Source organism: Solanum lycopersicum, chromosome 4, assembly GCF_036512215.1.
Source record: "Solanum lycopersicum chromosome 4, SLM_r2.1".
NCBI classification, from domain to species: Eukaryota; Viridiplantae; Streptophyta; class Magnoliopsida; order Solanales; family Solanaceae; genus Solanum; species Solanum lycopersicum.
The window spans coordinates 64094141-64106587 of NC_090803.1; the positions used below are offsets into that span (position 1 = coordinate 64094141).

General features: G+C 32.6%; 2 protein-coding genes across 2 annotated transcripts; both read left to right on the plus strand.

Moving 5' to 3' along the window:
• The first annotated feature begins 1747 nt into the window (after positions 1-1747).
• Positions 1748-5596, plus strand: LOC101266621 (G-type lectin S-receptor-like serine/threonine-protein kinase At4g27290). The gene is made up of 7 exons (XM_069297404.1): positions 1748-3332; positions 3440-3678; positions 3811-4021; positions 4121-4358; positions 4443-4593; positions 4688-4986; positions 5307-5596. Exons 1-7 carry the CDS (start codon positions 2024-2026, stop codon positions 5308-5310), a joined length of 2451 nt encoding a protein of 816 aa, XP_069153505.1. The 5' UTR covers positions 1748-2023; the 3' UTR covers positions 5311-5596.
• A 1895-nt stretch (positions 5597-7491) lies between these two features.
• Positions 7492-11028, plus strand: LOC101249262 (G-type lectin S-receptor-like serine/threonine-protein kinase At4g27290). The gene is made up of 6 exons (XM_069297409.1): positions 7492-9143; positions 9247-9506; positions 9634-9844; positions 9945-10182; positions 10266-10416; positions 10510-11028. Exons 1-6 carry the CDS (start codon positions 7850-7852, stop codon positions 10810-10812), a joined length of 2457 nt encoding a protein of 818 aa, XP_069153510.1. The 5' UTR covers positions 7492-7849; the 3' UTR covers positions 10813-11028.
• Positions 11029-12447: the final 1419 nt, after the last annotated feature.

A 12447-nucleotide genomic window follows, 5' to 3' on the forward strand; every position in this document is an offset into this window, starting at 1 on the left:
CTTTTTCTTTTTTTTAAATAGCTTACATAATATTAACTGTTCTAATTTTTAGTTTAATATATGAATAACTATTTTCATAATCAACAACTACTCCTAACCGTACAAAAAATTGTTTCTATGTTTTTAAACATGTTGAAACAAATAGCATATCAAGTTTTTTAAGTGATTAATAGTTATGAAAGGTTGTGTAATTATCTTATTTGGTATTTTAAAGGCACATGCATGAGGCATGACATTTGACTTAGCATTGAACGAGGTGTAAGTCTTGAGGCATAGAAATTTTTTAATCTATATTAAATAAAAATAATATAATAGTATAAAATTATAAAAATACATCAATAATTTAAAATAATTGAAAATATGATTAAGAAAACTCATACAAAATAAAATTTCTAAGATGAATTTACAAGTATAAATAATATATGATATGAAAATTATAATACGACGGAAATCAACTTTAATATCTTGACTTTTAAATAATAAAAAAATCATTATTCGTAAAAATATATTATTGTTATCCTATGCAATTCACCTCCCTAAAAAGATAATTAATAAAACTTATAGTGTTATGATAAAAATATCTCTCCATCATAGATATAAATAAAATTATTTTTAAATAGTGAAATAATAAATAAATTTGACACATATAATAAAGAACGTGACTAATAAAAGTGGCTAAATATTTCTAAACAAAATATTAAGTAATTATCACTCTCATAATATATCAAATAGTAAATATACGATTATTCCATATAGCATTTATTTATTAAACAATATAATTATAAAGGTTGATAACGTTAACTAAAGAATATAACACATAATTTATGTAAGACCTATCAGGCGATCCCTGCACATTGAATGTTAAGCTTGTTAAGAACGTACAATCCAGCGGTTAAGGTGTAAGTCTCATAAAACTAAACCTCACACAAAATTTTAGAGTGTTTTGCTATAACCTATTGCCCCCATCTCAGAGTAAGCTCTAGAGAAATTTTTAACGGAGTCATTTATAATATTGAGTTCCAATCCAATTATAAAAGTTAAAATCATTGGTCAAACACGATAATTGAGCGTGTTTAAAACGTACAATTCAGCGCTTAAAGTGTAAATCTTACAAAACTAAACCTCACACAAAATTTCAGAGTATTTTGCTATAGCCTATAGACCCATCTCAGAGCGAGCTCCGAAGCAAGTTTTAACGGAGTCATTTGAAATACTGAATTCTTATCTAATTATAAAAGTTAAAATCACGGTAATAAATTAATATGTGCACCATAATACCATTTCTTGGCTTCTGATATTGGTCACAAGATGGTTGGTTCATGTGTTGACAAGTTGCCACAAGGAAAGACTTTCTGCAACTAACTTTTGACCAAAATATTTCCTAATTTCAGATGTTCCAAAGTCTTTCACAATATTAATTAAACGTTAAAAAAAAGGAAGAAATAAAGTGCATTTCTAACAATAACTGAATATTTTCTTTTGCGAAAAGCTTTATTAAGATTGCGCTTCATATTACTTGATTTCTATTTTAAAATAGTTATTTTACTTATCTCCATACTAAAATATTATTGTTTCAATTTTTTACTTATTTAATTCTTGAAATTAAAATAATTTAATAATAGTAGTAGTCAAATATAAAGTTTGGAAATCGGAAGCATCAACTAACATGGGTAATTTAGTAATATACACCTTTAGGTAAACTTTCGTAAAAGATGTATCTATCAATAAGGGCCAAGTAAAATGAAACAAAACTTTGTAACCAAAACCCATGATACTAGACTACAGAAATAGTATCATCAAGAAAAGTCAGGTGGTTATGGACTGAGCATAGCCTTCTGATATGGGAACGGAGGTAGTCTAGTCAAATAATGGAGGCAAATTTAGTCAAAGAGACATTAAGAACCTTACAAACTTCCAATTCTTGTGTACAGCCGCCATTGTTAACTATTATTCAAACAGAATAAAATATGAAGTAAATACAAATTTCAGAAATGTATTTGCCACTATCCAGAAAGTAAAAGGCATGGCATCATCTATGGAAGTTAATTTCTTAATGCTTTTTCTGCTGGCTTTCTGTTCTTGTATACACAATATTATTTCTACTACAACAACAGATTTAATCAGTACAAATCAATTCATCATAGATGGTGAAACTATTGTTTCATCCGGTGGAACCTTTGAGCTGGGATTTTTCAACCCCAGCGGTTCCTCAAATCGATATGTTGGTATATGGTACAAGCAAATACTTCCTCATATCCAAACAGTTGTATGGGTAGCAAACAGAGAAAACCCACTCACCAATACATCTTCAGTACAACTGAAGGTAACCAAGCCCGGAATACTTGCTCTTTTTAACGATCAGAATGAAACTATATGGTTTACTAACACCTCAAGATCAGTCCAGAATCCAGTTGCAGTGCTCTTAGATTCTGGTAATCTTGTTGTAAAAGATGCAAATGATAACAATCCAGCAGATTTCCTCTGGCAGAGCTTCAATTTTCCGACTGATACGCACTTGCCTGATATGAAGCTTGGCAAGAATTTCAAAACTGGCCATGAGGTTTACCTTTCAGCATGGAAGAGCGATAACGATCCAGCTCCAGGAGAATTTACTCGTAATATCGATCCTACTGGATATCCACAGGTTCTCAGCAAAAGTGGCACAGATGTATTAAATCGTATAGGACCATGGAATGGTTTACGATGGAGTGGGGCACCCATACCACTACTAACACAAAGCAGACTTTATACATTTCAATTTATTTTCAATGAGGAGGAGGCTTCCTATATATTTTCTCTCACTAATTACAGCTCAGTTTTATCCAGAATAGTAATCACTAGCAATGGTGATATACAACGCTTCATGTGGGTGGATCAGACAAAGAGATGGCATATTCACTACAGGTTACCTGCGGATAATTGTGATACATATAGCTTGTGTGGTGTGTATGGGAGGTGTGACATAGATAATGAACCTATTTGTGGATGTTTGGAGAAGTTTGTACCTAAATATCCACAACAATGGGGAAAGGGAGATTGGACAAAAGGGTGTATTCGGAGGATACCCTTAGATTGCAAGAGGGAACATGTATTTATAAAATATTCTGGAATCAAGTTGCCAGATACTAAGCACTCTCAGTACAATAAAACCATGACACTAGAAGGGTGTAAGCAGGTATGCTCCACGAACTGCTCCTGCACAGCCTATTCAAGTCTAGATATAAGCAATGGAGACAAAGGTTGCTTATTATGGTTTGGGGAATTGGTTGACATCAGAAAGCTGTCAGAAAGAGGACAAGACATTTTCATCAAGATGGATTCTTTAGAGGAAGGTAAGAACTTGTTCAAGAAATTTCTGATAAAGTGTTTTTAACTATTTTTTTCAACACATAGTGACCTGTCTTGATTTGCGGTGGCTGACTTAAAAAATTCGTTGTAGAATCTGAGGCAGGTTCGAAAAGAAAGAAGGCAACGATACTCGCAGTGAGTTTCTCATCGTTGATGGCAACAATTCTGCTAATCCTGATTTTAGTGTGGTACAAACGGAAAAAGAAGAAACTGAAACTCAGAGAAGATTTTGAGCTGCCACTGTTCCCATTGTCTACAATAACAAGAGCCACAAATAACTTTTCGGTCAACAACAAGATTGGAGAAGGTGGATTTGGACCTGTTTACAAGGTATACAGTGCAAATTTGTTGGAACGGTAACTAGTTTATGCTCAAGATCAGAGTGCTAAAAATGATTTTATTCTGCAATATTCTAGTCTTTGTAAAATCTATGTTCTGCTTTTATACCTTTGTCATTTCTAGGGAGTACTGGAAGAGGGAGAAGAAATTGCCGTGAAGAGACTGTCGAGGACTTCTATGCAAGGAATTGATGAATACAAGAACGAAGTTATCTATATTGCCAAGCTTCAGCATAGAAATCTTGTGAGACTTCTGGGTTGCTGCATCCAAGGGGAAGAAAAGATGTTGATCTATGAATACATGCCTAACAACAGCCTAGATTCATACATATTTGGTTTGGATTCCTAACCTATTACAAAAGCTAAAATGAGTAATAATTTGATCTAGTAGTTATAACATGAAAAAATCTGCTCATAAGAAAGCTTATTTGCAGACCCAACAAAGAACAAATTACTTGATTGGCCAAAGCGTTTCCACATCATCAACGGAATTGCTCGTGGCTTATTGTATCTCCATCAAGATTCTCGACTACGGATTATTCATAGAGACCTTAAAGCAAGCAATGTTTTGCTAGATACAGCAATGAATCCAAAGATATCAGACTTTGGCATGGCCAGAAGTGTTATGGGAAATGAGATGGGAGCAAAAACACGCAATGTGGTTGGGACACAGTAAGAATCCGTAATATCATACATTGTACTCTCATATGATATCTTTTCTTCTTTAATTCTTATGGTGTTGTTTTATTGGCACAGTGGTTACATGTCCCCTGAATATGCAGTAGATGGGATCTTCTCTGTAAAATCGGATGTGTTTAGTTTTGGTGTATTGGTGTTAGAGATTGTGAGTGGCAAGAAAAATAGAGGATTTATCCATCAAGATCACAACCTTAACCTTCTCGGTCATGTAAGCATTGTTTAACCTAAATTACACACACTACTCATTTTTTCCTTTACAAAAATAGAATTTGTCATGATCCATATGATCTAAACACAAACAGGCATGGAAGCTTTACAAAGAGGATAGGTCCTTGGAACTAGCTGATGAGCAGTTAACTGATTCTTGCAATATTTCTCAAGTTCTAAGGTCCATTCAAGTGGGTTTATTATGCGTGCAACAACATCCAGATGATAGACCAAGCATGTCTTCTGTGGTTCATATGTTGGCTAATGAGAGTCTACTTCCAAAAGCAAAAGAACCAGGATTTTTCACAGAACGAAACATATTCGATGAAGCAAAATCAGTGTCGCAGACAAGAAGTTCAAACAATGAGTTCACAATCACAATGTTAGATCCTCGGTAGGTGTGACAAAATAACATCTGAAACTTGTATGTACATGAATAGGAAAAATATGTTAGAACTTAAAATAAACATCAGGTTGAATTTTTCTACTTGATGATATTATCTACTTATGCATTGCATCTTTTTATCTATTTCTCTTGTTCTTCGAATAAGTGTTTCTTATATAACAACAAAGACGAAGAAACTGATTTCAATAACCAATTCTCCCCATTCAAAACCCACCTAACATGACCCCAAATTGTCGTATCATATTCACTAAATCTGCTATAACTAAGCAATATATTTTGAACAATTCTATAAGTAAATGATTACGCAGGTAACACCAATTTTCCCCAAATATCAAAATCATCAATGTAACAGCAAAGAAATATACCAAAAGTGGAGCTTCTTGTAAGGGGAGGCGGCTGCCGGAGATGGAGTCTGGGAAGGGAGAAATCCGGAAGATTAGCCTGAAAAATATACTTTTATGGGATCTAAGAACAAACAATTTTGTTGTAACATTAAAAGGGAAAATATCGAAAACTCACATATTTACTATTTTGTGTAGGTGATTATTGCTATTATTAGTACTTTTTTAGTGTTTAGTGTAACTTTCTAGATTGCACTAATTGGATTTGATGAAATATTCTTGGTATTTATGGTTAAAAATAGTTTCCCTCAAGTATAAGGAACACAGAGTTGATTGTTGAATATTTGATTGAAACATTACTAACAAATTGAAGGACGTCTACTTGTACATTTTCATGTAGATTAGTTTGGTCTGAGCTATAAAATATAATAGTTTTGAAATAAAATGTGAAATTATTTTATTTTTTATTTAATTGAAGGTATTAAACAGTTATTAAATTATTTAGGATAACTTTTACATATAATAAATATAAAATTTATATTTATATGTTATAACAATATTTAAATAATTGCGCTCCGTATCAAATATATATATATATATATATATATAATTCTCTATACATATTCAATTGAAGCGAATTGTATAAAACGGAGTATATAAAACGAGAAAGAGAAAGAAACTTGAGCAGAGAATTGTATAAAATGAAATGTATAAAACTAAGTATATAAAACGAATGTATAATTATAAATGTATAGGACCATTATATAAAATTTGAATTTGTATAAAATGAGAAATAGAGAAAGGCAAAAGAGACTTGGGTAGTGAATATACAATTGAATCGAATTGTATAAAACGGAAAAGAGAGAAATTATATACAATTTGAATTTGTATAAAATGAGAAAGAGAGAAAAACAAAAGAGACTTGAGCAGGAAAGTACTTTTATTGTATAATTATGAGTGTATGAGACAGATATATTTGCATGTGTATATACAAGTTTCTCTCGCTTTATATAATTAGAAACATAATTTTTTTACAATTCTATTGTATAAAGCGAGAGAGACAAACGAAGGAAGCGAGCAAGAGAAGGAGAGTGGCGCGCGAGAATATGAGGGAAAGAAGGACTAACAAACAGTTTGCTATGAAACACAAATAAATCAAAGTAAAACTATTATATTTATTTTATATTATTAATTTGTCAAATAAATCAAAGTAAAACTATTATATTTATTTTATATTATTAATTTGTCATTCTATACAATTATTTCTAGTTATTTATTTCATCATTTAAAATTATAAATTACACTGATAAAATAAATTATTTATATACATAGCTACATAACTTATCTCAAAATAATCAATCACGAAATAACTCGTTACTACCAAACAACCCACTAATAAGAGTAGTTTTTCCTAACTTGCACGGCGATTTCCTCTCTTTGATTCTTTGAGAGGTGGACCTCAACGATTTAAAGGTGATGGGAAAATCATTATATATATATATATATATTGATATTTTTCTTTAAATATCTTGTATCCACCGATGTATATATTTTTACACGGACAGATACTCCTAATTTTGAGGTGAATTCTCTGAAAACTGAAGTAAAAAACAAAAAGAACTGGACTATGATTAATAAAATGTTTTTAAAAATTTAAATTAGATACATGCCAAAGTGGAAAATCAAAATGTCAATGCACGTCAAATCAAGAGAATTTTTTATTAATATTTCTCCGTATTATCTTAATACTTTGAGATTATATACAAAGTAAAAGTTGTTAGATTAAAAAAGTTTTAATATATCATTAATAAAGTTAAATTTGTTATTTGTAACGGGAATTTTTATATCGTGTAAATTCATTTAAGAGAAAAGCTCTTTCTAACTGGATTTGTCATATTTAAGACCCAATCAAAAATTTCGAATTAAAAATAAAATAATCTCATCGTAACCCTCATTAATTTAATCATATATAAATAAATTCAACGAAAATAACATACTCCTTCTTTTCAAATTAATTGAATCATTAAAGTGTTTTTATTTTTTAAATTAATTTAATTATTCAATTAATTTAAAATGGAGGGAGTATTCTGCAATTTTTTATTAATTGCATTTGTTGAGAACTATATAATATAAAAGTGATGTATAAATTGACGCATATATAATGTTACAAGCTCTTTGAGAGAGAGAGAAATGCAATTCTTTTAATCTCAGCATCTCCTGATTCCTCCTATTTTACGTTAAAAGATTTACTACTCCCTCAGTACCTTTTTAGTTGACTCAATTCATAAACTAAAAATCACGACTCCATTTAGATGCTTTACGTTAAGGTATGACAAAGTTTGGAACCAAAATCGAAGGCTAGACTGGTCAAATAGTATCATCCAGAAGTGTGAGGTGATGATGGACTGACCATAGCTTTCTGATATGGTAACAAAATATCTCTACTCATCAAATATTGGATGTAAACTTTGTCAGTATTACACAATTCAAATTAAACCACAGCATAATCTATGGAAGCTAGTTTCTTCCTACTTTTTCTGTTGGCATTCTGCTCTTCTATACACAATAGTTTTTCTACAACAACAGACTTAATCAGTACAAATCAATTCATCATAGATGGTGAAACTATTGTTTCATCCGGTGGAACCTTTGAGCTGGGATTCTTCAACCCCAGCGGTTCCTCAAATCGATATATTGGGATATGGTACAAGCAAATTCTTCCTTACATGCAAACAATAGTATGGGTTGCAAACAGAGAGACACCACTTACCAATACATCTTCAGTCATTTTGAAGGTCACCGAACCGGGAATACTTGCACTTCTGAATGACAAGAATGAAATTAAATGGTCTACTAACACCTCAAGATCAGTCCGGAATCCAGTTGCAGTGCTTTTAGATTCTGGTAATCTTGTTGTAAAAGAAGCAAATGATGACAACCCAGAAAATTTCCTCTGGCAGAGCTTCAATTATCCAACTGATACACACTTGCCTGGTATGAAGATTGGCAAGAATTTCAAAACTGGCCATGAGGTTTACCTTTCAGCATGGAAGAGCGATAACGATCCAGCTCCAGGAGAATTTACTCGTAGCATTGATCCTACAGGATATCCACAGATTCTCACCAAAAGTGGGACAAATGTATTATATCGTGTAGGACCATGGAATGGTTTAAAATGGAGTGGAGCACCCATACCACTACTACAACAAAGCAGACTTCATAGATTTCAATTTGTTTTCAATGAGGAGGGGATTTACTATATCTTTTCTCTCATTAATCACAGCTCGATTTTATCAAGAACGGTCATGACTAGCAACGGTGATATACAACGCTTCGTGTGGGTGGATCAGACAAAGAGATGGCATATTCACTACAGGTTACCTGCGGATAATTGTGATACATATAGCTTGTGTGGTGTGTATGGGAGGTGTGACATAGATAATGAACCTATTTGTGGATGTTTGAAGAAGTTTGTACCTAAATATCCACAACAATGGGGAAAGGGAGATTGGACAAAAGGGTGTATTCGGAGGATACCCTTAGATTGCAAGAGGGAACATGTATTTATAAAATATTCTGGAATCAAGTTGCCAGACACTAAGCACTCTCAGTACAATAAAACCATGACACTAGAAGGGTGTAAGCAGGTATGCTCCACGAACTGCTCCTGCACAGCCTATTCAAGTCTAGATATAAGCAATGGAGACAAAGGTTGCTTATTATGGTTTGGGGAATTGGTTGACATCAGAAAGCTGTCAAAAAGAGGACAAGACATTTTCATCAAGATGGATTCTTTAGAGGAAGGTAAGAACTTGTTCAAGAAATTTCTGATAAAGTGTTTTTAACTATTTTTTTCAACACATGGAGATGGTATTAATCAAAGTTAGAGGCGTATCTTTATTTGCAGTGGCTGACTTACAAAATGTAGAATCTAAGGCAGGTTCAAACAGAAAGAAGGCAAAGATACTCGCAGTGAGCTTCTCACTGTTGGTGGCAACCATTCTGCTAATCCTGATTTTGTTGTTGTACAAACGGAAAAAGAAGAAACTGAAACTCAGAGAAGATTTTGAGCTGCCACTGATCCCATTGTCGACAATAACAAGAGCCACAAATAACTTTTCGGTCAACAACAAGATTGGAGAGGGTGGATTTGGACCTGTATACAAGGTATACACCGCAGATTTGTTGAAAGAAATTAATGCTCAAGATCAGAGTACTAGAGATGATTTTCATTCTACAATATTCTCGTCTTTGTAAAATCTATGTTCTGCTATTATACATTTGCCATTTCTAGGGAGTGCTGGAAGAAGGACAAGAAATTGCCGTGAAGAGATGGTCAAGGACTTCCATGCAAGGACTTGATGAATACACAAATGAAGTTATCTATATTGCCAAACTTCAACATAGAAATCTTGTGAGACTTCTGGGATGCTGCATCCAAGGGGAAGAAAAGATGTTGATCTATGAATACATGCCTAACAACAGCCTAGATTCGTACATATTTGGTTTGGATTTCTAACCTATTACTGAAGCTAAAATGAGTAATAATTAGATCTATTGATCATAACATGAAAAAATCTGCTCACAAAAAAGCTTATTTTGCAGACCAAACAAAGAGTAAATTGCTTGATTGGCCAAAGCGTTTCCACATCATCAACGGAATTGCTCGTGGCTTATTGTATCTACATCAAGATTCTAGACTACGGATTATCCATAGAGACCTTAAAGCAAGCAATGTTTTGTTAGACATGGAAATGAATCCAAAGATATCGGACTTTGGCATGGCTCGAAGTGTTACAGGAAATGAGATGGGTGCAAAAACAGGCAAAGTTGTTGGGACACAGTACGAATCTCTAACATCATACACTTTACTCTCATATGACATCTTGCTTCTTTAATTCTTATGGTGTTGTTTTATTTGCACAGTGGTTACATGTCCCCTGAATATGCAGTAGATGGGATGTTTTCGGTAAAATCAGATGTGTTTAGCTTTGGCGTAATGGTGTTAGAGATTGTGAGTGGCAAGAAAAATAGAGGATTTTCCCATCAAGACCACAACCTTAACCTTCTCGGTCACGTAAGCACTGTTTAACCTGTATTGCACACACAAGTCATTCTTTTCTTTAGAAAAATAGAGATTGTCATGATTCATAAGACAAAACTCAAACAGGCATGGAAGCTTTACAAAGAGGATAGGTCGTTGGAACTAGCTGATGAGCAGCTAGCTGACTCGTGCAAAACTTCTCAAATTTTAAGGTCCATTCAAGTGGGTTTACTATGCGTGCAACAACATCCGAATGATAGACCAAGCATGTTTTCTGTGGTTCAGATGTTGGCTAATGAGAGTCTACTGCCAAAAGCAAAAGAGCCAGGATTTTTCACAGAACGAAATGTATATGACGAAGGAAAATCCGGATCGCAGATAACAAGTTCAAAAAATGAAGTCACAATCACATTATTAGATCCTCGTTAGGTAGGTGTGACAAAATAATTAGTTAAACTTAGAACTATGGCTATTGTGAAATAAAGTAGTAATACTTGAAATAAACATCAAGTTGATTTTTTCTACTTGAAGATATTATCTACTTAATGGTTGTATCTTATCATCTATTTGTGTTGTTCTTTGAATATATATACTTGAGATAAGTTATGAATATAACAACAATGAAGAAGAAACTAATTTCAATGACCAAATAGTCTCCGTTCAAAGCCCAACCTAACATGAGGCCTAACTGTAGTTTCACATTCACACTAACAAGAATTTTAGTTTCATCGTCAATCATTCATGTTTTTAGAATATAAGCTATAACGATGTGGCATTAAATGTACCGACAAAATGATGAAAGGGGTGATGATGTGTCATTTTATGAAGTAAAAGAATGATTTTTCAATGAATTGTTTACTTTTGACACATAATTTGAATAAGTCATTATGTGAAAAAATTGATAACCCCATACAAGAAAAAAGAAAAAAAGAAGAAGATATTAGTGCTAAAAAGTTTATTATTTATTTTGTCATGTTATTTTTCTCCTATCCGCTCATCGCGAAGAAACGAGATTATTGTTTGATGCTTATTTAATAAAATATTGTCAAAGTTTTTATCTCGTCACTGGTCCCTATAGTTAAACTAAAGTAAGTATTAAATTACTAGGGAGGAAAAAAAAATAAGAAGAAAACATACAGAAAAACACATCAAATGCTATCAACTTCTTTATTTAGAGCAAACGTTTGTACAATTACAACTTTATATAAAGGAACTTAATCAAAATTAGGTTCCCCATCAATCCTAATTTTCAGTAGTACAATTAAAACTGACTGTACAAGAGTTCAATACTTTTTTGAAATTTAAACTTCTACTGCTTGGTCTCAATTAGTATTTTTCAATATTTTAATGAAATGCATGTGAGATTAATACATTAACCTTTCTAAATTCTAATTCATTAACTAAGATTATTCATACTGTATTACAATAATATCAATTATAATAATATCTTCTTCCATTACAAGATTCACGTTCCAACGTATAATACGAGTCTACCAATTTTAGTGACTTCCAAATATGAATTTAAGAGTGAGGTTGGACGTGTGATCCTCCATTTATATCACTTCACTTACAAATACAAATTGAAGGAAGTCTATTTCATGTAGTTTATTATCACATGAAAGTTGAGAACTATTTTTTCCTAACTCACACGGCAATATCCTTCTCTTCCTTCGAATAATATAGACATATCAATTTTTAATACACAATTTGAGGTGAACTCTTTGAAAACTAAAGGGAAAAAAAAGCAAGCAAGAGAAAACTGGACTATAATTACTAAAATGTCATAGAATTTGAAAAATTGCTGGTGAAAAAATCGAAACCTAGGTAAGACCACCAAATGTCCATCCATAATCATACCGTATTTTGCATGAAATCAGCCAAGAAACTTAGATGTCAAAGTAGGAGTAGTTGAATTCTCCCTTCTGCAGTGACTGCAACATTGATTGTAGAGATTGATGGTGAATGCTGAATAACGTTTTGAGATATTTACTCGACAAATTATCTCACGTCGACAATGACTAGTAAAAATAAACAATACTAGTAAATGCCGTGTCCCAAAGGCAT

What these genes read in the sequence shown, in the direction of transcription:
- LOC101266621 (XM_069297404.1), top strand. Translation starts at nt 2,024, where the DNA reads ATGGCATCATCTATGGAAGTTAATTTCTTAATGCTTTTTCTGCTGGCT. An exon ending in CCTAGATTCATACATATTTG is followed by an intron (nt 4,022 to 4,120) that starts GTTTGGATTCCT and finishes GCTTATTTGCAG; the next exon opens with ACCCAACAAAGAACAAATTA. An exon ending in ACCTTAACCTTCTCGGTCAT is followed by an intron (nt 4,594 to 4,687) that starts GTAAGCATTGTT and finishes AAACACAAACAG; the next exon opens with GCATGGAAGCTTTACAAAGA.
- LOC101249262 (XM_069297409.1), top strand. Translation starts at nt 7,850, where the DNA reads ATGGAAGCTAGTTTCTTCCTACTTTTTCTGTTGGCATTCTGCTCTTCT. An exon ending in GGCAAAGTTGTTGGGACACA is followed by an intron (nt 10,183 to 10,265) that starts GTACGAATCTCT and finishes TTATTTGCACAG; the next exon opens with TGGTTACATGTCCCCTGAAT. An exon ending in ACCTTAACCTTCTCGGTCAC is followed by an intron (nt 10,417 to 10,509) that starts GTAAGCACTGTT and finishes AAACTCAAACAG; the next exon opens with GCATGGAAGCTTTACAAAGA.